Raw genomic sequence first — 24,363 nt, 5'->3', positions numbered from 1 at the left:
GGGGCACAGCTGGCTCATGGTGGCATTGATGAAGGGGAGTCTTGGCTAGCCCTGGCATGGGATGTTGAGGTTAAATGGGGTCAGAGGACATGGGACTTTCCCTGAGGGGAATGCTTCCCTTCAGGCATGGAGGTGTAGGGGTTGTTGTCCCAGTCAGCTTGCAAGCAGATAGGGGATGGTGGGATTGGGTTTTGGGGACTGGTGCAGCAGTCCAGAAATTGGGGTGATGGGCACTGGGCATCTCCATGAACACACTGAGTTAGGTGAGCATGGCCATCTGCCAAGGCCAGGCCTTCAAAGGCCAGTGCTTGGAGCTAGCTGGATTGCTGGAAGGGACTTGGAACAAGATGGTCTTTAAGGTCCCTTCCACCCCAAACTCTTCTGGGGTTCTACAATTCTCTCTGCTGGGCTAGAGGTGAGGACCCACCTTGGTGGATCCTGGCCCAGCTCCTGCAGTTTGGGGACCCCACAGCTGGAGCTGTGGTACTGTGCACAGTGGGGTGTGATGGTCACTACTCTGCTTCAGGGTTAACAGTGAGGGAGATGCTGACCCAGCTTTGTGCTCTGGTCCACCCTGGGCTCACTCTGGAGATGCTCCTGTGTGAGTGCCAGGGCCAGCTTCTCTGGGGATCTGAGTTCAGGGGCCTTTGCTGTTATCCAGGGTGAGGACTCGGATGGGAGAGGGAAGGACACATTCAGCAGCAGGGCTGGACCCCAGGGCCCCTTCTCCTGGTGTCCCATGGGGTGTGGGACAGTGTCCACATCAGAGGTCCAGGCATTGTCCACTAGGCAGGGAAGAGATGGGGAAACCTCCTGTGCCAGGAACAGCCTGTCAGGGAGCTGGATGGGCATGTGGGCCCTGGAGACCCCCCCAGGTTCTTGGGGATGGAACTGGACTCACCTGGAGCTCATCTCTCACAGGTGGTTCCTCCTCAATGCCCTGTGAGAGATGAGCTCCAGGTGAGTCCTGGTTCCATCTCCCAAGGAGGAGGGGTTGAGGATGATGAGGAGATGAAGGCAGTGTCAGTTGTTGGCCACCACCAGCAGCACCAGGAGAACGAGACCTGGGGAAGGAGAAATACAAGGGTGATTTTGGGGTGAAAAAATGACTTGTTAGGTAAATTTAACTCATAAAGTAAGTGTGAGTGGCAAAGATGGACCTGTCTGTGTTTAGTCAGGAAACCAGGGAGGAGAAGAGAGCAGGGTGCTGGTGAGGGCTGGGCACTCTGACACCCATTAGTGACGGCATGTGGCGGATGTGGGAGGGAGGCCCCTGGTGAGGCTTGGCTTCCCCTCCCTGCAGTCCCAGCCCATTTACCCTGCCTGTGCTTTCACATTTCCCAGCAGAGGCTGGAGCTGCTGGCAGCTGGGGACACCTGGGTGCTCAGGGAGCTCCTCCACTCTGTTCCTGGGGAGGCAGGTGGGTGCCCCTGCCCTCATTTCCACCCTGGGGTGGCTTCACTGGGAACTGCTCCTGGAAGTGGCAGCTGCAAGGATGGATCAGCCCCGCCATTCACTGCAGACCCCATCAGACTGCAGAGTGAACATCCTACCTGTCCTTTCCCACCCAGGTAATCCCAGAAGATCTTTCTTTGCCAAACCCAGGGGCTGATGCATCCCCTTCCCTGCTCCAGTGCCGGACTCCTGCATTCCAGGTAAGATCCCTCCAACTTCCCTCACTCCTCACTGTCCCTGCTCATTGTTCCACTCACACTTGAGCTTTTGGCTGTCACTGAGTGGTGACTCTTGGGCACTGTGGTTTCCGTGGGTGTGCTGGGGTTTTGTGGGCATTTCCTGCTGTCCTGTGCTGTTTTTGGAGTAGGGGAAAGGCTTCAGCATGACGTGGGGTGTTTCAGTTCGGAAGGGATGATGCCAGCAGTGGAAAACAGCAGCTGTTTGCCGTGTTGCTGTTCCTGGGTGTCTGCAGGGAGTGTCTGGGCTCCCTAAACCGTGCTGGGAGCACAGGGCTGAGGATGGTGTGAGCTGGCAGGGAACAGACAGGAATGCCAGGGCAGGCAACACCAAGGATGCACAGCTCTGGGCATCACACACACTGCCTCTGGTTTGCCAGCACCCAGTCCATCCCTGGTGATCCCAGCTGATTTCCCCTTCTCCTCTCCACAGGATCCTTTTCCCACTGATGGGAATGAGGGTTTCTCCTCCCCATTCTCTCTTGGCCTCGCTTGCTGCAGGTGTGTATCTCCAGTGGAGAGAGCCAGTAACAGGTAAATGTTCCTTCCTAGCACATTTTGGGGAGGCAGATGTGCTGGGGGTGATTTTGGGGCTGTAAGAGGACCCCAGAGATGCAGATCCCTGGAACAGACTGGGCTGAGGCCTGCCATGAAGCAGTTATTGCTCTCAGTTTTTAATTCCTCTTTTCTGCTCTCAGGAGAGGTGTCCTGCTGGCAATCAGTGGCTGAGCAGTGTGCTGCCCACTATGGCTGGTGAGTCTGGAAGCAAACCTGGCTCTGTCCCCTCCCTCACAGCATCCCTTCCCCAACAGAACACCAGGGTGCCCATGGGCTGCTCCTCACGATGCCATGGCATTCAGGTGTTGGTGGCAGCTCAGTTTCAGGGACCAGGATGGTTTTGGGGTCAAGGTGAGATCCTACCCACCCCTTTCCATCTGGGGGCATCCTGCTGATTGAATGATGCTGTGCTTGGGAAGTCCAGGGGCTGCTGAGCCCCCAAAACTGACTGTGACCTCACTCTGCAGGTTGGTTTAGGAGGCTCCTGCACAAACCCAAGCCCAGCTCAGTGGAAAGCCTCAAGTCCAGCCACTCTGCTTCATCCTCACCTTCTTCCTCCTCCTCATCCTCTGCCAAGAGCTCCAGCTCTTCTCCTGGCACGAGCTTGGCCACCAGCTCCATCTCCCTGTCTCCTGTGTCAGCAGTGGACATCAGCGCCTCGCACAGTCCCCGGTGGGACAAGAGCTACGACGTCTGCATCTGCCACAGCGAGGGGGACGTGGAGCTGGTGTCAGAGCTGGTGTCCTACCTGGAGGGCCAGCCCGAGAGCTTACGGTGCTTCCTGCAGCTGCGGGACGCGGTGGCGGGGAGCGCGGTGGTGACAGAGCTGTGTGACGCCGTGCAGAACAGCCACTGCTGGGTCATGCTCATAACCCCCGGCTTCCTGCAGGACCCCTGGTGCAGGTACCAGATGCACCAGGCCTTGGCTGAGGCTCCCATGGCCAACGGACGAACCATCCCAGTGCTGAAGGACGTGGATCGCAAGGACTATCCCAGGGAGCTGCGGAACATCTACTACATCTACATGGCGCTGAAGGAGAAGAGCTTCAGGCAGATCAGAGACACTGTCATGCGCTGTGAGTATCCTCTGGGATGCTGGTGAAACCTCAGTCCGTTGGGGTGAGGACTATGGGAATGGACCACATTCCATACGTTTATTTAAAGTTGATTTTTAGAATAATTGTTTGCTAATGGAGCTCATCTGCTGTCCCTGCAGACCTCCAGGAACTGTGCAAGAGCTCCACAAAAAGCATGGAGTAGTGCTGGGAGCAGGCAGATGCATTCTCATGGGCATCATGGAGCTGTTGCCGTTGGATCTGGATGTTGGCATGTCCCATTGGACCTTGAGGTCAAACCTGAGCTGCTCAGACCAGACCTGGGACCAAAGATAGGGAGTTCTCCACATCCATGAGGGACAGCAGACTGGAGCCCACCACGTCATGGTGGCCAAAATCTCCTCAGCGGGAACAGGGACATCCATCACACAAACACTAAGCTCTGGTATCGGGTGGTTCTCAGGGTCATGAGAGCTCTTTACTGTGCTGGCATTCTCTGTCCTGGGGGCTCTGGAACCCCTACTAAGCTGACAAGACGCCTGCTGGGCGCCTATGGGCAGGACAAGATATGAGACAGGCAGTGACGCTGCACGGAATCGTTGCGACTACGAAAATGCAGAAGTTTTACATTTTGATGGTGTTGGGTATTTATTTTTGTCTCAATCTTCGGTTCGGGCGTTTGTGGGAGGAGGAGCCGCGGGGGTGCGCGACCTCCGAGCCGCCAGGGGGCGCCATGGCTCAGCGCTCCCCGAGGCGCCGCGCGTGCGCAGTGCGGGGGCGGGCGCGAGCCATGGCGGAGGGCCCGCAGCCGAAGAGGAAGCGGGAGGAGGAGGAGGAGAAAAATGGCGGGGCCGCCACTCAAGGCGGCGCCGCCGCCGCATTCACGCTGTCGGACCTGCGGGTGCGGCGCGTCCTGCGGGAGTCGGCGCGGGACAAGATCGTGTTCCTGCACGCCGAGGTACCGGGGAGTGGGGGGGCGGTCGCGCCGGCCGCCATCTTTCCCGCTGAGGGCACGGCCCCGCCCCCGGCGGCGCGCTCGCGCAGGCCCCGCCCCCGGCAGCGCGTGCTGCGAGCCCCCGGGCAGCCCGGCCCAGCATCGGCTTCGGCTTCGGCCCCGGCCCGCTTTTCCAGCCTAGCCTGGCCCGGCCTCGGCCCCGGCCCGCTTTTCCAGCCTAGCCTGGCCCGGCCTCGGCCCCGGCCCGCTTTTCCAGCCTGGCCCGGCTCAGCCCCGGCCCGCTTTTCCAGCCTGGCCCGGCCCCAACCAGGCGGAGCTGGCGGCCGGGGAGGCGGCTGGAGGCCTTGTTGCAATCCTCTTGTTAGTATGATTTGGTGCCTTTGGGTTCCAGCACGTTGTTCGTGCTTGGTAGGTAAAGCGGCACTGGATTGCAAGCAGCTGTTACAAATAAGAAACTTGACTAGGCCAATATTCAAGCAGCAATCATTTTATTAATTAATATGGTCAAGTATGAGCAATACAGCGCTGGGTACAGTGGGGGCAGTTTTCCCTCCAACTGCACACCCATAGTTGAGGTTTACAGGCATTTATAGGGGTACTCATCAGCTTTCTCAGCAGTTTCTATTCCAAATTTTCCTCATCAGCAGTTTCTATTCCCAATTTTTTATTGCATCACAGTTCTATGCACTATTGTGATTTAGTTTTTCTCAGGATGTATCTCAAAAGGAGTATCCCCAGATGGTGGTGGTCCAGTTTCCGAAAGAAGAAAGACGAATCCCGTCTGGTGAAGTCCAGCTCCCCAGATGTGGGTCCACCTTTTAATTACAAGGACTATAAATCTCATAACAGTGATGTCCAGCTTCCCTTGGTCAAAACTATAAATCCTTGAGTTGATGTTCATCTTCCTTTCTCAGGCTGTTTTTCTCTGCTTTATTAAGGTGTGAGATAAGCATATTTCCTTTATATATATTCCAAAGCTATAGTTTCAAGGACAGAAGCAGTATTCTAAAATTATACTTTAAAAGGTTATTATTGCAGAGCTCTTTGTCTTAACTGCACGCAAAAAGCAACATTCTTAACGCTTTAATTCCAATGCTCCTAAATCAACCAAGGTTAATTGCAAACAAAAGATGGGTTCAAAGGCCTTCTTCCATGCTTTACTTTCCTCAGTTATTATTAGAATTTGCAACTATCCCATTGTTGGTCTCTACACATATCGCAATCACAAATACACACATTGCCTGTATGTACCTGACATGAAACTCAGCTTTGTATTTCACACAGCGTGCTGATTCTGGGACTGTAAATAGTACAGCCATTACAGGAAAATGTGCAGTAATTCTTGGGGTTGTGCATGGTGAGGTTACCATGCAGCTGTCTCGGCCTCTGTCTCCTGAAGAGATGTTCAGCCAAGCAGGAGATGAGGACAGGGCGGTTCCAGGCTGCTGCTTTGGTCTCGAGTCAGTGGGTTCTGCAGTAACAACTGGGCACAAACCTGCTCAGAGGTTTATGTTTAGAAGGAGATAGAGGAGTCCTTCAGCTTTATTCCAAGGGAGGGAGCCCACTGGGCCACATGACCGCAGGGTTTTCTCTCGAGGTTTTGGAGGGCGCAGCCTCCCTTTTATCCTAACTCCCGGCCGCATGTTTCCCTCTTCCACTCCCGATGGGCTGAGCTACTAGGGAGGTACAGCCTTCCCAAACCCCTTACCCCATATCCCCCCTTAAACCTGCCATTTTCCCCCGAAATTCAGGCTTGTGCAGACCCTTGTCTCTTTCTGGAGCCAAACTGCCCAAAGTCAATAGAGACATTAGGACCCATTTCAAAGACATTAACACCCATCAAACTGTTTGTAAAGGCATCAGCACACATCTTCCTTCTCAAGCTGACAGGGTTGGGAGCCCCGTGGCTCTCCCCAGGTGGTGTGGTGAGGCCTCACCTGGGTTTTGTACAGACAGGAGCGAGGCTGGAGGATGTTCCACTCCCAGCATCTCCCAAAACCAGCGTGCTGAGGCCTCTGGATCAGGGGCTGTGGTTCCTTGGAGCAGGGCAGCAGTAAGGCCCCCTGCCCCAGAACTTGTTCCCTGACAATGATGCAAATCCCCAGGCCTGCCTTTGCCCTCTTCCTGGGAAGTGTCAGAGGTGAAATTGGTGCTGTGGGTCAACAGGAAACCTGGGAGCATCCGGGGAGGTGCAGATGGGCTGAGTCATTGACCACATCCCCAGCTACCCCAAAAACCACTTGTGTTCCCATGTGGGAAGCAAATTCCTGCTGTGCTTCCAGGCAAATGTACTGTTTGTTTTTGGATGGATGTCTGTCCTACAGGGGGTTTTGGGCATGAGGGCTGGAGGCTGCGAGGAGTCTGCCATGATCCCTGACCTCAGACTGGCCACCCAGTGCTGGATCTGTGTTGCTGATGACTTTATCCATTTGTATTCCAGAGGATTGGCCTCTCTGGAGAGGGCACAGATGCTGTAGTCATCCTGGAAAAGACTCCTTTCCAGGAGGAGAAGATCCCAGACCTGCTGAAGAAGCCCATGCACGCAGAGCTGCAGATGCACAATGACATTTACTGCACCTTCTACCTGAGCCCTCCCCCAGAGCTGAGTGGTGAGTGCCCTCAGCCCTGCCCAGGGATCTGGGAGGGCAGCTGGGATGCCAGGATATGGTTCCTGCCCATTCCAGAGGGGAGGATGCAGTGCGATGGGCAGGTGCCACTGCTGGGCCTGGCTGTGTCACCCTGGTTGTGGTTTGGTGACAGCAGCACACCTGGCCCAGGTGGGAAGTGTCACTATAGGACATGAAAGAACACAAGCACACACACTGCTGCTCTCAAGGTGAAGAGAAAAGGGAAGTTTATTTTCTGACTCCAACATTTATAGTTTTCTAAAAGTGACAGTGGATTGGAGGGTGACAGTGCCACCTCTCCAATGACACTGGACAAACCAACAGTCCATCAAATTTCTCCTCCTCCATAAAAGAATGCAAAACAATGAGTTATTTACAGAAAGGGTGTGAGAAAGTTTGTTACAAGAATGCAAACATCAGAAGGCTTAGAAAATCTTAAAAAAACCAAAGCAACAGGGGAGGTCAGTGGGTTGTTGCCACACTAAAGGCAATGTCTCATCCTGAAGCTTTGAATGCTGCCCTGTTTCTTCCCTTTTTCCCATGCCATGGAGAGGTGGCTCAGCTGAGGAGGCACTGAATGGCCATCGCTTGGTGCCCTCGTACAGGAAGGTGCAGAAAGGCTCAGGGGTGTGGGTGATTGTCAGTGCTCTCAGTGCTCTTACTTGGGTGAGAAAGAGTTGTCTCCTTCCAGAATGTTTCTCTTGAAACAGTCTGCAGGGCACATGCAGTTGCTTCTCATCCCATGGTGACACCTCATGGGCTTTTTTGTCTCCTGGTAAGAACAGGCAGTTTGTATTTGGGGCAGGATTTAAGGGCTGGTAACCTTGAGTGCTGGGGCAGATGAGCCCCATCCCCCTTAGGACTTCACACATCTGTGTGTTATAAAACTCTGCTGATAACCAAGTATGACAAAGACTGATCAGCAGGTTGGGGAGCTGCAGTGCAAGGCTCTCACCCTGTGGAGGGGATTCTGTCCCAGTGGGAAGGTGTCCTGAAGTGCTGATGATTTCCAGCTGCCACTGAAAGGCTGGGCTGGTCTTTGGGCACTTCAGTTTAATCACAGAATTCCAGACTGTTTTGGGTTGGGAGGGACCTTAAAGCTTTTCTTGTTCTAACTCTCTGCCATGGCAGGGACACCTTCCCCTGTCCCAGGCTGCTCCCAGCCCTGCCCAGCCTGGCCTTGGGCACGGCCAGGGATCCAGGGGCAGCCCCAGCTGCTCTGGGCACCCTGTGCCAGGGCCTGCCCACCCTCCCAGGGAACAATTCCCAATTCCCAAGATCCCATCCATCCCTGCCCTCTGGCAGTGGGAGCCATTCCCTGTGTCCTGTCCCTCCCTCCCTTGTCCCCAGTCCCTCTCCAGCTCTCCTGGAGCCCCTTCAGGCCCTGGCAGGGGCTCTGAGCTCTCCCTGGAGCCTTTTCCTCTCCAGGCTGAACACCCCCAGCTCTCCCAGCCTGTTCCAGGGCAGAGCTGTTCCAATCAGAGCATCTCCATGGCCTCCTCTGGACGTGCCCCAGTGGCTCCATGTTCTTCCTGTGCTGATGACCCCAGAACTGGGGGCAGCCCTGCAGGTGGGGTCTCACGTGAGCAGAGCTGAATCACCTTCCACAATTAATTCCATCTGAATGCTGATGTATGTTTAAATTCCAGAAGTGCAGTAATAAAAGCCAATGCTTTCATAAACAATAACACCCAAACAGGTTTAACAGTCAAAATTAATCTGAGTCCTTTAAGTAAGATGTTGTTGCAAGGCCAAGTTAAATATTCAGGATGTTTGATGTACCTTTCCAAAAATGTTCTTGTTTTAGCTCTGTTCCCACGGTGTAGGAGGAAGCGCTGTCTGGATTTGTCAGCTTGAATTGTGCAAAACTCCTTTTCTCCTGTGAAGGACTCAAAGATTTTGTTGTTGCAGTGAGTTTGAGTCTGAGGAAAACACCATAACACCACGGGTGTTGTTGGAAGAGGAGTTAAATCTCCTCTTTTTTAGCTGGGAAAGCTCTTGCTTGGGTGCTTGCTGTGTTCCAGCCCGGCAGGAGTTGCAGTGATTCCCACGAGGTGGCATTGCAAGACTGAAATCCCCTGGGCTGCCTCCAGCTCAGCCCTGCCCGCCTTTGCCTTCCTCACAGCACTTGGCTGCAGGGCTGTGGAGCTCCTCATTGCTCTGATAACAGAATTCCTTGTTTTGTTTAAGGCTTATGCCAGGTGCAAAACCCCTCCTGCATGTTTGAATAGGGAAGAAGCCTCTGGCTTTCTTCTGCTGAGCTTTTATCTTTTTAATGACTTTTAAATCTGTCTTTAAAAGGTAATTTTTTGCAATATTTGTAATATTACCCAGTGGTGTATCTTTGCTTCCCACCCCTGTCCTTGGCACCCCTCAAGTCGTTCTGGATGCTGAGCAGCCCCAAGCAGGAGATCAGGAGGGGGCTGTAGACCCTGGAGCTGCTGTCCAGGCTCCCTGAGTTGGAGTGGAGAGCAAGGAGGCTTCTTTTGAAGCAATTAGCAGCAAATAGCTGTTTGGTGGGCACATTGCATGAGCTGCTGGTGAACAGCTGGGCTGGCACTGGGCAAACAGCCCTGTGTGTCAGGAGGAGAAGGAATTTACCCTTTGGAGCTGAGTCAGCCCAAGGACATAATGTACAGTTGACATGAGGAATGTGGCTTAAAAACATAAACATGAGGAATTGCCTGTAAAGCTGCAGTCAGGGTTTGACTGACCTGGGATGTCCAGTGATAATGTGGAGACCCAGGGAGCCCTTGCTCAGGGTCTGTTGGCTCCTTAGTTGCAGGGTTAGAGTTCCAGGGTTTTATCTCCTGGTCCTCACAAGTTTACACTTGGTTAGAAGATAACAGTAAAATATTTTGTAGAAAAGGCCAGCCTTTGGCATTAAGCAGTTTCATGGAACAGTCCTATGTTGTGTGATGAAGGAATTTACCTGGGGGATTTCACAGCACCCTGGGCAACTGAACCCTGCCACACTCAGCCTCTTGCTTCTGAGGTAAGATAACCTCAAGGCAGAGGAAGTGGTGACTGAGTGCTGATGCCATGAGGAGCTGCCTCCAGAGCATGTTTCTCAGTGCTGTCTCTGTGCTCCCAGGCACCTGGGGCTCTTCATTCAGCTGGAGACTTCCTTCACTCTTTCCCCACCTCCATGTTGGCCAGCAGGAGCAGGGAGGTCATTCTTCTCCTGTAGTTGGCACTGGTGAGGCCTCACCTCACCTTGAGTGCTGTGTCCAGCTCTGGGCCCTCAGTTTAAGAAGGACATGGAGGGGCTGGAGCACGTCCAGAGGGGGCAACGAGGCTGGAGAGGGGCTGGGAACACAAACCCTGTGAGGAACCCCTGAGGGAGCTGGGGGTGCTCAGCCTGGACAAAAGGAGACTCAGGGGTGCCCCCATCACTCTCTACAATAGAGATAGGCCTCCTTTCCTTCCTGAAAGGTGCCTGCTCAGCTGGGGCTGGGCTCTTTCTCCAGGCAGCACTGACAGAACCAGAGCACACAGCCTCGAGCTGCACCAAGGGAAATACAGGTTGGTATCAGGAAAAAGTTTTTTACAGAAAGAGTGATAAAATTCTGGAATGGCTGCCCAGGGAGGTGGTGGAGTCACCATCCCTGCACGTGTTTAAAACAAGCCTGGATGTGGCACTGGGTGCCAGGGTTTAGTTGAGATGTTGGGGCTGGGTTAGACTCGATGAGCTTGAAGGTTTCTTCCAACCTGGTCATTCTGTGAAGAGAGTTGGGTGCTGCTCCCTCTGTGCAGTCAAACCAGCACAGACCCCAAGCAGTGATGACTTGTTTGGATGGTGACACAAGGAAAGGGAGGCCAAAGCATGTTACTTGAGCAAATGACTCCCCTCTGACCTCAGAAGGGACATTTCACTCTGATGAGATTTTTGGGTCTGGGAGCACACTGGTGTGAAGGCAGCACCAGATGAGTCTTGCTCATCTCATTGATTTTACTGCATGTGTCAAGGCTAAAATGGGAAATAACATTTGCAGAGAAGCCAGTTATGTTCAGAGTTTGTCTGAAGGGCAACCCAAACCCCTGGAGTTAGGAGAGGGGACTGAATTTGTGGGGAGCATTGTATCAGAGCTGATGTGACTGTGCTGCTACCAAAGGCAGGCTTGTGCATCTAAAATAAGATGCATTAAAATAAAGGCCACTTTCTGGATGTTGCTGTGATTTAAGAGGCAGCTTAAGCCTAGATGTGAGAGGAACCCCCAGCCTTGGCTCTCCCCTGCAGAGAGAGCAAGGGCTGATTTCACAGGAAGGGAAAAATTTTCCACTACCAAAGGTTGGATTGTAAAAGCCAGATGGTTCAATATGCATATTGCCTGATAACATCTAATTCCTCACACCCATTTGCCAAGGAGAGCTTGATGTTTGTGGCAAAAAGCAGCCTCTTTGTGCCTGGCTGCTGTGGAACTGTGTTTTTCAAAGCTGTGCTGGTGTGATTTAAGGGCTCTTATCAGTTCTCTAAGGATCTTTCCTCCCTGGCTGCACGCTGAAGCTTCTTATCTTTTTATCTTAAGATAATAACATCTTAAAACAAGCACAAGGGGAGAAGCTGTGGCTCCATTGCTCCAACATGGGGTGGAGAAATTGTGGGAAAAATGGGAGAGTGTGGAAGGAAAGTTTTCAGTCATTCAGGAAGTAATCCACATCCCAAAAAGTCTGGTTTCAGGCAGTGAGGAGCTGGAGAAACTTGCAGGAGCTGCAGTGGGAAGGCTGGTTCTTCTCCCTGAGTCTTCATACTTTGGCTGCCTCTGGGGTGTGCCCAGCCAAGGAAACGTCTTTCATTTGCACTTAAAATAAAAAGCTCAAGCCTGAAGCTGTGGGAGCATGTGGGGTGGTTTGGAGGAGGGTGGGGGGTGTCACTGTGCTTTGCTCTGTGTTTTGCAGGGGTGATAAACTGCAGCTTTCCTCTTTGCAGTGCCTGTTACAGCTAAAGTCCCCTGAGCACCCCAAGTCCTCCTGCCATGAGCCCCAGGGGCCAGGCAGCCTTAGCTGAGTCCCTGGCAGCTTGCTCAGCTTGCCCTGGCATGTGCTGGCCTTGGAAACTGTGAGCTCTTGCAAGCTTTATCCTTTGCAGCTTTAATTCATTCACTTAAGAGTGCCCCAGCTGTCTGGGACAAAGCCATGGGCACACCTGGCTGGGGCTGGGTTGGAATCCACTGTTCCTGTGTGACTCCTCTGCAGTTGTGACCATAAAATCAAACAGAAGCTGTTCATGCAGAAGGGGAGGTTGTGTGTTAGATATTTACTTAGGGCATTATATATTTAGTTATGTCTGCATTCAAGGTGCTGTCTTTTCACCTGATGATGAGAAGACTGCTCAGAGCTGTGTGCAGCAGGAAACATGAAAAAAAAACCTGCAAGAGCTCAAATGTTGACTTGCCTGTTGTTCTCTGGCCTTGGCACCTTCCTGCATCTGATGGTGAGGTTGATTAGGGAGCTTATAAGTGAAAGCTCTGCTTCCTGCTAGCAAAGAGAGAAAAATGCACCCCTGCCCAAAAGGAGAAATAAGTTGTGCCTGCCCTGTGTGCTTCTCCTGGCTCCCTGGCAGGGTTACATCTGTCTAAAACAGGCTGGCAGTAGGTGTTAATGCTGCAGTGGGGTGGGAGAAGAGAGTGTGAGGCCTCTCCTCACTGATGTGCTCAGCTGGAGTGGGATTTTGGCAGGGCCTGGGGACAGTGTGGCACAGAAGGGGATGAGGCATCATTAGTGAGCTTGGTGTGCCCTTTCCTACCTGCACAAGCTCTCTCTGCTCATATTTCATCCTCTCCTCCTGACAGCAGCTGCCTCCAGCCCTTTTTCCCTTAAGTTCCCCAAATGGTGTTCTGATTTTCCTTTTGTCTTGGGTTGTGTTTTCCTCTCTTGTTTTTAGCAGGAGAGGGGAGAAGTGTGTGCCTGGTCAATCTGAGCCTCCTTTTCTCCTGGGCAGTTTCCCAGCACTGTGGTGATTTCCCTCAAATGCCTGTCGTAGAGTTACCAGCCTGGGCAGTTGTTCTCTGACTCCTGCTCACCCAGGTTCCTTCAATTAAACCTCCTGGCTTTTTATAACCTCCAGTTAGTTGATGGTCAGTCCTGTCTTCCAGAACAAACCACAGCTGCTCTGTGGTGGCCCCGGGCCGGCGTTCAGGAACAGGCTGGCTGATGTGAGTCAGATGTGAGCAGAGACAATCCCTGATGCTTCAGCCAGCTTAGGAACCCACATCACGTGTCCAGCAGTTCCCTACCCCCATTTCCAGGCTGGGGCAGGCTTTGGGTGCCCCACGGTGTACGTGCTGCTCCGGTGCACAGGGAGCCTGCCAGGAGCAGACTTGGAAACCAGAGTGTGGCCGTGTGCCAGCACTGGAAAGGTTTTGGGGCGAGCCTGGGCTCGCTGTGGATGTTTCCTGCAGCCGAGCCCAGGCTCAGCTGTGACTTGGCATCCTGTGTGCAGCTCCTAAGGACTGTCAGGCTCTGAGCAGGTATCAAACAGCCTCTCTGGCTGCAGTGATTGATGCTAATTAGCATTGCTGGGGCATTTTGGGGTTGATGAGACCTTTAGAAGGGAAATAATCATAAGTGAACCACAGCTTTTCCCCTGCCTTCTCTTCCAAACATCTGCTCAGCTGCAGCTGCACATTAAGGAGTCCTATGATCTCTCATTTAAAGCACCCTGAGCTCTCTCCTCACCATGAGCAGCCACCCCCCAGTTGGGGAGGTGCCAGGGAAGCCATTATGGGTCTCCTGAACCCCACGCACTGTGGTTATCACTGCCCAGCACTGAGGGGCTTTTGCTGCAGTTCTTGCTCTATTTTTGGGGTATAAAATCAAATTGTGAAAGTTTCAGCCTGAGGCTGGCTGTGGTATTTTATCTTTTGCCTTTTTTGTTTTCTCCCCAGTGCTTTGCTGATCTTTTTAAGCGAGGAGAGCTACAGCCTTGTCTTTTTTTCTTTGGTATTACATCACCCTGCTAGAAGTGCTAATTGAGTCCTGGAAAACAACCTTGTTTGAACATGTGTATGGTGGGAATCAGACCAGACTGCCCTTGTGGTTTGCATTTTCATATTTCATGTTACCAGCATTTTCCTGTGGATTTCATTAAGCTGGGTTTGGCATGGAATGAAAAGGCAGAGTCTCTCAGATTGTGCAGCGCTGACCTTAAAAAAACAGAAAGCAGAAAACTAAAAAAGACTCAAACCATCCTAAATCCTGGCTCTGGGAACAAATAGGTGTTTATATTCAGTGTCTAGCTAGTCTGTATACGCACTTAAGGCATGAAGCACAACTTTGGTGCCCTGCTGTGTGTGCAGCCCCTGATTTTCTGTGGCAGACCCCAGGCACAGACTGCAGTGTTCACAGTGCCTCAGTCTGGTCTGCCTGGGGTTTGCTCAGGCTCATGGGGCTTTTCTCCTTCATGCACTGAAGTTTATAGCAGCTTTGTCAGCTGGGAAAGCAGAGACACTCCTGTGCCCTTGGAGCACCTTGGAGCTGTGGCAGGCTCCTTATCACACATCAAATCTTGGCCAAAGACGGATGTATTCCGTGTGTTTTGGCCCTGTGGGTAGGATGTGCTGCTGCTGACATCACAGCTGCCAGGTTGACAAGGTGAGCACTTGCGTCCTGTTCAATGCCACAGAAATTACCCAGCAAAGTTCCAATCCTGAGGCAAACAGAAAATGTTTTCTTTTTGCCAGGGTAAATACTGAAATTATTTTTGTGGGCAGAGCATCACTCAACCCTCTTCCCTTGGCTCATCCTGGGCTGTGTTGACCTATCAGGTCACGTTGTTTGGTCTGGATCTGTCCCTGTGCCCTTGACTTCTTTGCCTCCTGTACTTGGGGCTTGAGGCCAAGCACTCTGAGCTCTGGGAAGAAGCTACTCCTTGGAATTCATCTGGGTTTGTGGCTGGATGAAGTTGCTGGGTGCGTCCTGTGAGCTTTGAATTTAAGTATGAAGAAGATGTGTCTCTGTCCCCAGGGTGGTGTTTCTGTCCTGGTTGTTGACTGCACATAAACACTGCCCTGGGAGCCCCACCTCTGCCCCAGTGTTGCTAATAGGCGTGAAAGAGCGAGTGTGGAAAAACTCAGACAGCCAACTCCTCCACCTGAACTGGAAAGACAGGCCCTGGCTGTGCCCTTGGCTTTTTCTTCCTCCAGAAAAGCGGCAGCAGTGCAGGAGGTTAAAGCACTTGTTTGCTTTCCATGTCCATTCTCCTTCACCCTCTCTTCAAAATGTCTTAGTGTGGCATTTTTTGGAAGGGAAAACAGGTTTGTTGGGGACTGAAGGAAGCAGCATGGTTGGTAACTCAGTCACTGTGTTTGTTCCTAGAGATCAAAGCCACAGTGGTGTACCCTGCCACAGAGAAACACATCCAGAAATATCTCCGTCAGGAAGTGCACCTCATCCGGGAGACCTGGGAGGATTACAGGAGCATAACCCTGCCCTTCATCCAGTCCCAGAGCTTCAGCATCCAGGTACGGCTACCACGCCCTCTCCTGCAGACACAGATGGCTTTGGTCTCCTCTGTCAAAATGCTGCTGTCAGAAGGTTTCTCTGAAGCCCATGCTGGAGAGCTGGGAGTGTTCTGCCCCATCTCCCTGTTGGTTGTGTTGGTGTCCCCAACACAACCAGCAGGGAGTCTGTGTCTGTGGTGCTGTCCCCTCTTATTTGGGTGGCTGGGACATCCTTTTCCATCTTTGCAGAAAAACATTTGCCTTAGAGCTGGACTTCAGGTTACCTTCCCCAAGGTTTCTGGAGAAACTCTGAGGTTTGTTTCTCCTTTCCAAGGTTGGTTTCCTGGGCATTGGTGCTGTTCACTGGGCTTCCCAGGAGTCTCTGGCTTGTTGTGGAAATGGAAAGGCACAGAATGTGCTTGGATTTCTGCATCACAACTCACTCCTCCTGCCATTTAGCCCCTCAGTTCATATTCCATGTGGTGAAACTGTTACTTTTAGTGTGCTAGTTGCCCCAGGCAGCTCCAGCTTTTTCCTTGGCTTTATCCTTTTAGACTGTTCATCTCCCTGTCTTTCTCCTTTAGTGACCAAAGGAATACAAGTCTGTAGGGATCAATTCATGCCAGCCTTTGCAGAAGGGGGAATAAACCAAATCCTGGGGCTGCTGAGGCTCTCCATTAAAAATAACTCCCCCAAACTAACCAGGAGCCTTGGATGCTCCCCCTTGCCTTCCCCCATCTTTCCTGCTGCCTTAAACTGCAGCATTTATTAGCTGGAGAAAGGCAAGTGTGTGTTTCTACCAGGCCACAGCCTTCATGGAATATTTTCTCTGTGCTTTTGATCCCAAATTTCTTACGTTTCCTGGTGTAGCAGCTGCCTTCAGGAATTACTTGAGCTCTCACTCTGCCTCTTGCCCCAAATGCTTGTGGCTGGTTTCAGTACATGGAAACATGTTCCTGGTGACCATCAGGAGCATCTGCTGAGAAATCATGGTCAGTCCTTGACCTCTGGGGTTTAATAATGCTGTTCCTTGTCTTTATCCAACTGGCTTTGCCAAGTGGAAGAGGAAATGTGAGGGGTGACAAATACCAGGGGACTACAGAGGCGTCTGTGTTTCCTGCTGGAAGAGACAAAGTGTGGATGTTTTCAGGATAATGGTTTCATTGTGGTGCCAGTCCCTGGACATGTGTTCTGCTTGTGCTGGGAGCAGCAGGAGCAGTCAGCCAAGGACCTGCCCATCACGAGGCAGCCTTGGGTTTGAAATTCAGCTCATCTGATCAGTGAACTTATTTAGGGCACTGATAGCTTGGCACTTGTGATCAGAGCAGGCTTAAAAATCCCAACAAAAGGCAAATGTCAATTTTCTGCTGAGCTTCCCTCTGAACTTCCCTCCCAGGGTTATGGAACAAAGTGAGCTTGTGCTGTGATTTTGAGAATCGCTTGAAGAATCTAATCTCTAAGATGATGCTAAGGAGAAAAGATAGCAATTTAAGTCAAAAATCCCAGATCAAGGTACGAGAAGTAGTTTTTTGCCTCCAGATGTATTCAGGTCAGTTCACAGCAATCCTAAGTTTTTATTAGATTAATGAAACTCTTGATGGATTTCCCCCAAAGTGTCTGGGGGGAAATCCAGCCCAGCTCATTTGGTGTACTTGTGAAACTGGCTGCACCTTCCCTACCCACCTGGGGCAGCCAGAATATTTCAGACCTATATTTATTTGGTGAGGAAAATGATGTTTCCAAACAACATTTTCAGCTTCCAAACTTTAGCAATTTCCTGCTGCCTTGTGTTACCACCTTCCAGAGACCTGGCTGAGGACTCCCTTGCCAGTCCAGTACTTAAGCTAGGCTTAAGCTAGAGCATAACATGTATTTTGGAAGCGTAAAGAAGGATGCTGGAGCTGAGGCTGGGAGCCAGGGAGAGCAAAGATGCTTTTCTCTGGTCTTACTCTGTCACTTATCCCTGGTGTCTTCCATTTCCATAACTCTTCTCTGAATGGTGCTTTGCCTTGCAGGAGGAGCACGGGGGGATAACCAGAGCAGGGATTACAGGCAGGCTGGAGGCTGGAACCTTAAGTATGGAAGAAGAAGAGTGGTGAGCTGTTTTCTAATCAGCCAGTGAGCCAAGAGACATGCATTGCCCAAAAAAACCACAGGCCTTTGGTATCCCTGCAGAGAGCTGCCAGCAGCCAGAGCCACATCCAACTCTGCTCCTTCCTCTTTGAATAGGGAACAAAATCAGCCAAGTTCCCTTCCCAGACCTGATTGTAAAGAGTTTGCTGCAGCTTGGGGGGTAAAAAAGATGTAAACAGCCCCATGGTGCTGCAAGAGGTGTGTGCTGAGCCCCACAAGAGCTGGGTTCCACTGCTTTTTACTGAAGTGCTCATAATATTCTGGAGTTTATTGGTTGATGTAGTGTTTTATGGCTAATTAATTACAAATTATTTGGTCATTTAAAATAAAATTGGCAGGTTTTTTTAATAAATTCTAGTTGCAGAGAATTTGCAATAATCCATGTGCTAGGGCTAAATGCACCTGAGGTGTTGTTTTTTTAATTCTCTGCTGACTTCTAAATCACATATTTCTCTTTCAGTGGGTGTATAATATCCTGGAGAAGAAAGCTGAGGCTGATCGAATCGTCCATGAAAACCCAGATCCTTCCAATGGCTTTGTTCTGGTTCCAGATTTAAAGTGGAATCAAAACCAGGTTGGTTTGCTCCTCTAATGCTGCCTGTCTGAAGGTAATCCAGAGGAAATGTCCACTTTCAGGCTACTAAGAGCACCCTGAGAGAGTCTGAGTAGGTTTCTGTGCACACTGTTGGTAGTGATGACGTTGCCAGGGCCTTTTAGCCCAAACTGATTGGGAATGCTGCAGACCCAGGCTGTTCTCTCCTGCTGAGATGCATTTATTAGATTTACTTTCTCTTGTCCATATCAACCCAAATGTTGTCAGGATGTGTTCAAACCAAACCCCTGTGTATTTCTTCTGCTGAACTTGTCTGGTTTTTGGTTTTGGTTTTTTGTTTTTGTTTTGTTTTGTTTTTTTTTTTTTGCAAACCTTGACTTGAGGTGTAAACCAGGCAGCTGTGTTGTCCTTTGGTTGCTGCAATTAACTCTCCTCCACAGTGTTAAACAGATGGTTCTTGGCTGATGAGCAGCTGCTTTACCCCTTGTGGGAGTGGCCACTTGGTGAAAGTGATTTCTAAGACCAGGCTGTAATCCTAAATTGAGAATTATTTCTTGGGTTCTGGCTCCCTTTTGTGCTTTAAATTTGGGGAGGTAAAACTCCATACACACACCCCTCCCTTGAAGTTAGTGGCATCAAAAAAAGTTCCCATCATGTTTCTGATCCTCATATGCTTCTGCAGGGGGCATGTGGGGAGAGTTGCTGAATGATTAAGACTTAGAAATGGAAATTAAAACTCAAGAAAATGGGAACAGAAGGCTGCTGGTGGGCAGCTCCATCCTGTGTGTGTGTGCAGGGAGCAGCTGTTTGTGGTGCAGAGCTGAGCTGTCTCGGGGAGTCCCTGCAGGGCAGTGTCTGCTCCCTGTGAATTCCTTGCACATCACTTACTCCAGAAATCCCCTGTCACGAGCTGATGGGAAAGCTAAGCTCGAATTTCCACTTGGTCACCAGAGGCACACCCTTCTTCCTGATGAGGTTTTGCAGCACAGGGGATGCATGTCCAGCATGTCCAGCTTGTAGGATGTGCCCTGTTCAGTGCCCTCCCAGTGGAGCAATATTTAAAAACATGCAGCCTGTTGTCCCTTTCCTTGCTGTGAGCAAAGCCTTGGTGGATATCGTGTGCTGCAACCAAGCTTTGCAACTCACATCACGATTGGGCTAAATCAGAGATGGGCTAAAATTTGTGTTTGGATTTCTCTAAAGACCTGCTGCATCCACATCTCCCAGCTGCTGTGGTCAGGGAGTGCCTCAGTGGTAGGATTTGTCCTTAGGGGAGGTTTCCCCATGTTCCTGTTGCCTCTTGGAGTGCTGAACAGGATCTTCTGGACTTCTCCACGACTGCTGGGCTGCTGTCTGCACCCCAGTCATCCCTGGAGCTATCTGGGCCCTTTGCACTGCTGATCTCCTTCCCAGGCAGGCAGACAGCATCCAGGTTGCCTTTGAGTCAAGGAATTTCTTCTTGGCTGTGGGTGGCACTGAGCCAGAGCTGATCCTGACGGCCCTGGGGCTGCCAGGGAGCACAGGTTCCTTGTGCCACATCCCACCTGACAGGCAAGGCTGCTGAATGAAATCAGGGAGGTGAGATGGTGAGATGCAGCTCCCAGCAGGACTCTCCCTCAGAAGTCCTTTGAGCAGTGTGGCCTCACTCCTTTAGTCCCTGGCCCACAGATCCCACAGGTGAACTATGAATTCACCTGCAGTTATTTCAGACTACTGGATGGGGGGGAAATTCCCTTTAGCACTGTGAAATCCTGTGAAATCCTGTGAAATCTGCTGGTCTCAGCCTTCCGGGTGCTGCTACCCAACCTTGATAATGGTTTGAACTGGTTTTTTGGGCCTTTTTTTTTTCTGGTTTTTTTTTTTTTTTTCTTTCACAACTTTTGAGTTGGTTTCAAATCTGCAGGAGCCCTGAGGCGTTGCCTGAAGCGATGCCTGGCATGACATCATTCCAGGCCTTTTTAGCAACAGGCTTATTTGTTTCAAACAGCAACATGCAGATGTTGTTCTAAGGAGAAGAGCTGTTTGCTTTTCCTCTCATCAGCCAGCCTGGAGCCAGAGAGCACAAGCTGATACACTGTCTTTTTCTGGAGCTGTGCATGGGAATCAAATAGAACCCTGAGCATGGCTGTGCTGGCTGGTGCAGGAACAGCTCTGTGCTTCAAGAGCTTTGTGAAGGGTTCTGAGAGCATCCTCTGAGACCAGCATCTATTTCCAAAGAGCTGCATTGGGTTTCTCACAGCCCTGAAGAGATCTACTGGATCTTGAGTATCCAAACCCTTTACTGTCCAGTGTTTATATTATCAAGCCACTAACTGAGCTGGAGGAGACTGGGATTTTAATGTTTTTTAAAGTGTAATGATCCGCAACTTTGTGTCGTGTTAAACATAGAATGTGCTGAGTGCTTCAGGGGATGCCAGAGGTTTGTCTGAGAGCTGCTCAAGGGACATATTTTATCTGCCCTGGGTTTGCACAGTGACCAATTAGGCCTTGAAAATTGTTATTTATAGAACTGATGTGATTCAAAAGTGGCCAACTGTTTGCACAGTGGAAAAGTAGTGAGCTTATCACTGGAAAAGGTTTCAGTTTTAGCCACTTTAGTTTGTTGCAGTCCATGGTGGTGGTGGACACAACCTTCCCTGAGACCAATGGGCAGGAGCAACAAGAGCACCAGCACAGACACACACAGACACTCACACTCACACACAGACACAGCAGCTCAGCTGGGAAGGCGTGGGAGGGTCCAGGCATGGAGCTCCAACATGCTGGAGGCGTCAGGGGACAAAGACAAAGGAGGGTCCAGGGTATAAATCCAGGGAAAGAGGGGGCAGAGGAGAGCCTCAGGCTCTGAGGCTCAGGGGTGGTACACAGGGAATGCCAGGGTATATGGACAGGGTTACACAAACCAATGGGGTAATGGGGAAGGGAGAACTCACCAGGACATGAACATACAAGGGTAAAAGGGGTAGGGAAGGCCAACAGGGAGGACAGAACTGGGACAAGTTAACATAGTGCTGCAGAGCACCATGGGGGAAGCTTCTTTGCTCACCCTGAGGTGTGAGGAATGCCTGGAGCCTAAGGTGCATCTCTCCAGAGCATCACTGTTGTCTTCTCCCCAGTAGGCTCATGGCTTTCCACAGTGGTTCACTGTAAATGCTCATCTCAGCTGTCACTGAGAATGCTGTGGGCTGTGCATGGGGGTTCTGGCAGGGCTTAGTGACCCTACATGTCTGGGTGGGTTCCTGCACCTGGTCTCCAGCCTCCAGTCACACAGAGAAAGCATTTTTGAGGTGTTCAGGAAGATGTGAAGGTGGGAAGGGCAGCACCGAGTGCAATGCTCACAGTACAAGAGGGCTGGTCAGTCCATCTGTCTGTAATGCTGAGAAAGTACTTGTGATGCCACTGTTTATGGGTTGGGATGAGGCTGTTCTCTTCTGGTCATGTCTGGACAAAACCCAGAAATGATGCTTTAAGGTGTAGTGGGATTGTGGGTGAGCTCATCCCATACTGGGACATTCAGCCCCCTGTGGTTGTTGAAGACCAGTATCCCGGTATGACACAAGGATCCCTTTATAACACAAATATCCCTGTGTAACAAAATATCTGTGTATGACACAAGAATCTCTGTATGGCACAAATATCCCTGTGTAATGCAAATAACCCTGTATGGCACAAATAACTCTGTGTAACACAAATATCCCTGCATGGCACAAATGTCCCTGTGTAACACAAATATCTGTGTATGACACAAGAATCCCTGTGTGGCACAAATGTCCCTGTGTAACACAAATATCTGTGTATGACACAAGAATCCCTGTGTGGCACAAATATCCCTGTGTAACACAAATAACCCTGTGTAATGCAAATAACCCTGTATGGCACAAATAACTCTGTGTAACACAAATGTCCCTGTGTGGCACAAGTATCCCTGTGCAGCACAAATGTCCCCGTATGGCACCAGGATCCCTATATAACAGCCTGGGAAGCTGTCAATGGTGTGTCAGGCCCAGAGATGGGGCCTGAGCCAGCTGGGATTTATTTTTTCCATGTGCTGTTTGTGTGTCCCCTCCATGCCCACCTGCAGCTGGATGACCTGTACCTGATCGCCCTCGTGCACCGCCGGGAGATCAAATCCCTGAGGGACCTCACGGCCGAGCACCTCCCGCTGCTGAGGAACGTCCTGCAGGAAGGGAAGGTGAGTGTGAGCCTGGTCCCACGCTGCTGCCCTGGCCAGGGAGAGCTTGGCTGCCTCTGCAAAGGCACGCCCTGGGTTTTCTGGCACAGCATCTGCCTGGGGACTGCTCCTCAGGAGATAATGACTCATGAAACAGGGCTGTGTTGCCCTCTCTGCCTGGACAGCCTGGCTCCTGCTCTCCATCAGCACCTTCCCCAGATCATGCCACATCCAGGTGCTGTAGGAATGCTCTATACTTCCTGTTAGCAGTGAGCTCTTCATATTAACAACCCCATCCCAATCCCTTGCCTGTTCTCACTGGCTGATGTGTTTTTCTACAGGGTGTGTTTGGGAGATGGATGTGCAGTAGCTTCTCTTTCTTTCACTGTGTTAGAATTTGGAAAGTAATTGCACTAGGGAAGGTGGGAGATTAATTAAGAGATTAGTCAGGGGATTGCAGCGAGCGGAGCCGGCGTGCCGGAGTTTGCTGTTGCTGTTCATAGCTTTAATTACACTGGCTGGTAACGGATCCCTGTCACTTTTCCAATGAGTTGGAGTGATAAGGGTGAAAGGGAAAATGATAGGGGTGGATAGCACATCCCATCATGGAGAGATAAAAGTGGGGCAGCCGGAGGCCTTGCTCTGTGCCTACAGAGGCTGAAATGGAGGGTGGGGAAGAGTTCTGTCGTTCCCAACTTTCCCTTTTCCCTTGCTGTGAGGAAGCTGAACTCCCTTTTACCTTTCCACACCTTTCCTGCCATCCAGGGATGCTCTCCCCCTCCATTCCAAGGTTTTGCCAGTGCTGAGCTCTCTGTTTCCCCTCTGCAGGAGGCCATAGGGAAGCGCTTTGGTGTGCCCGGCTCCCAGCTGCGGATCTACCTGCACTACCAGCCCTCCTACTACCACCTGCACGTGCATTTCACTGCCCTGGGCTACGATGCACCAGGCAGCTCCGTGGAGAGAGCCCATCTCCTGGCTGATGTCATTGACAACCTGGCCATGGACTCCATGTACTACCAGAAACGGGCTCTGACCTTCCCCCTGCGGGCTGATGAACCTCTGTTTAAGAAGTTCCAGGAGGCAGGAAAAGTGTGAGGAGGCAGAGGTGTTTTTGTATAATTTTTTTAAAAAATAAATACCCATTTTTGGGATTTTTTTTAAGGTTGTGTTCCTTTTATGTTTTTAAACTATGTTTTTGTACAAGGTGGGGCTGATGATCCTTTGCTATGGAAACGGTGTTGTCTGTTCAAGTCCATTAAAACAGTGATTGAATAAATCCCTTTGAGTGTGCTGGATTTTACCTCAGACTGGGTGCCTGTGGGATGCTGTGAGCAGAGGGGTTTGGGTGGGAGTGGCTTTGTGTATCCATCTTTTCCACCTGTCCCCAGATGTCAGTCCAAATAGGGTAATAGGTAGATGGACAGGTCCAAAAAACCCTGCTATCCTCAGAAAGCTTCATGTGTTTCTACAGATTTACCCCTGGGAGTGAGATTGTACTTTCCTTGAGCAGGGAGGGGTGCCTTGCTCCAAAGAACTCCAGTGACTAACCCGAGTCCTCACCCTTCCTGTCTGGCTGTGTGGAGACAAATGCTGTGTGCTGCCTGATCCCCAGCCTGAGAGCCATCACCCCTCTGCTGCTCCTTAGTCATCTGTGTCTGAAACAGCCTCTTGTGCAGGGACAGCCCTTTCTGACAGAGGCTGCTAAGGGTTTGCAAGGATTATGGGTTAAAACCCCCCAGAAATAAATAATAGTGCTCTTCCTTCTGCTGAGGTGGTGGCAGGATGGGAGAGTGCCAGGAGTTGGATTCAATGATCCACTGTGGTGGAAGACCCAACTTCTCTGGGTGCAGGGAGCTTCCTTGGCCACCCAGCCGTTGGTTCCCTGGCAGCCTCTCCACTGAGCACCAACCTCTGAAAACTTCATGAGTTCTTGGTGTCAAGGAGGGCTCTGGTTTCTGGTTGGTAACCAGGGATGTAATTGCAGGAATCATCTTGCTGCTTGCTACCCCAGTTCTTCGCTCCTTTCCACACCCTGAGCTCTAAGAGGGGTTTTTTTGCTGATGGTGGAAAACCCAGATGGGATTTATTTTTTCCAGGCTGCTGGCTGTGCTGGAGCAGAACCTGGAGCTGGCTGGAGCAAAGTGCCATCATTGGAGCTGCCCTGGGGCTCTGCTCAGCT

The 24,363-nt window shown here is 51.2% G+C and overlaps 2 protein-coding genes across 6 annotated transcripts; both read left to right on the top strand.

Moving 5' to 3' along the window:
• The first annotated feature begins 1,571 nt into the window (after window positions 1-1,571).
• On the top strand, window positions 1,572-3,939 carry TIRAP (TIR domain containing adaptor protein). Of its 3 annotated transcripts, XM_054647355.2 has the most exons (5): window positions 1,572-1,655; window positions 2,125-2,192; window positions 2,390-2,444; window positions 2,717-3,325; window positions 3,466-3,939. In XM_054647355.2, the coding sequence occupies exons 3-5, from the start codon at window positions 2,438-2,440 to the stop codon at window positions 3,507-3,509; spliced, it is 660 nt and encodes a 219-aa protein (XP_054503330.1). In that variant the 5' UTR covers window positions 1,572-1,655; window positions 2,125-2,192; window positions 2,390-2,437; the 3' UTR covers window positions 3,510-3,939. The 3 variants fall into 3 exon arrangements, with proteins under 3 accessions (XP_054503330.1, XP_054503331.1, XP_077046145.1); XM_054647356.2 differs by lacking the exon at window positions 1,572-1,655 and having other exon boundaries at window positions 2,143-2,225; XM_077190030.1 differs by lacking the exons at window positions 1,572-1,655; window positions 2,125-2,192; window positions 2,390-2,444 and adding an exon at window positions 2,454-2,600.
• Window positions 3,857-23,460, top strand: DCPS (decapping enzyme, scavenger). 3 transcript variants are annotated; one of them, XM_054647349.2, is made up of 6 exons: window positions 4,095-4,262; window positions 6,700-6,868; window positions 15,203-15,348; window positions 17,921-18,034; window positions 22,095-22,205; window positions 23,013-23,460. In XM_054647349.2, the coding sequence occupies exons 1-6, from the start codon at window positions 4,095-4,097 to the stop codon at window positions 23,277-23,279; spliced, it is 975 nt and encodes a 324-aa protein (XP_054503324.2). In that variant the 3' UTR covers window positions 23,280-23,460. The 3 variants fall into 3 exon arrangements, with proteins under 3 accessions (XP_077046142.1, XP_054503324.2, XP_077046143.1); XM_077190028.1 differs by lacking the exon at window positions 4,095-4,262 and adding an exon at window positions 4,467-5,064; XM_077190027.1 differs by lacking the exon at window positions 6,700-6,868 and having other exon boundaries at window positions 3,857-4,262.
• The last annotated feature ends 903 nt before the right edge of the window (window positions 23,461-24,363 follow it).

The sequence above is a fragment of the Agelaius phoeniceus genome, chromosome 23, assembly GCF_051311805.1.
Source record: "Agelaius phoeniceus isolate bAgePho1 chromosome 23, bAgePho1.hap1, whole genome shotgun sequence".
NCBI classification, from domain to species: Eukaryota; Metazoa; Chordata; class Aves; order Passeriformes; family Icteridae; genus Agelaius; species Agelaius phoeniceus.
The sequence above is the reverse complement of the archived record's forward strand: the minus strand, read 5'-3'. Positions and strand labels throughout refer to the sequence as shown.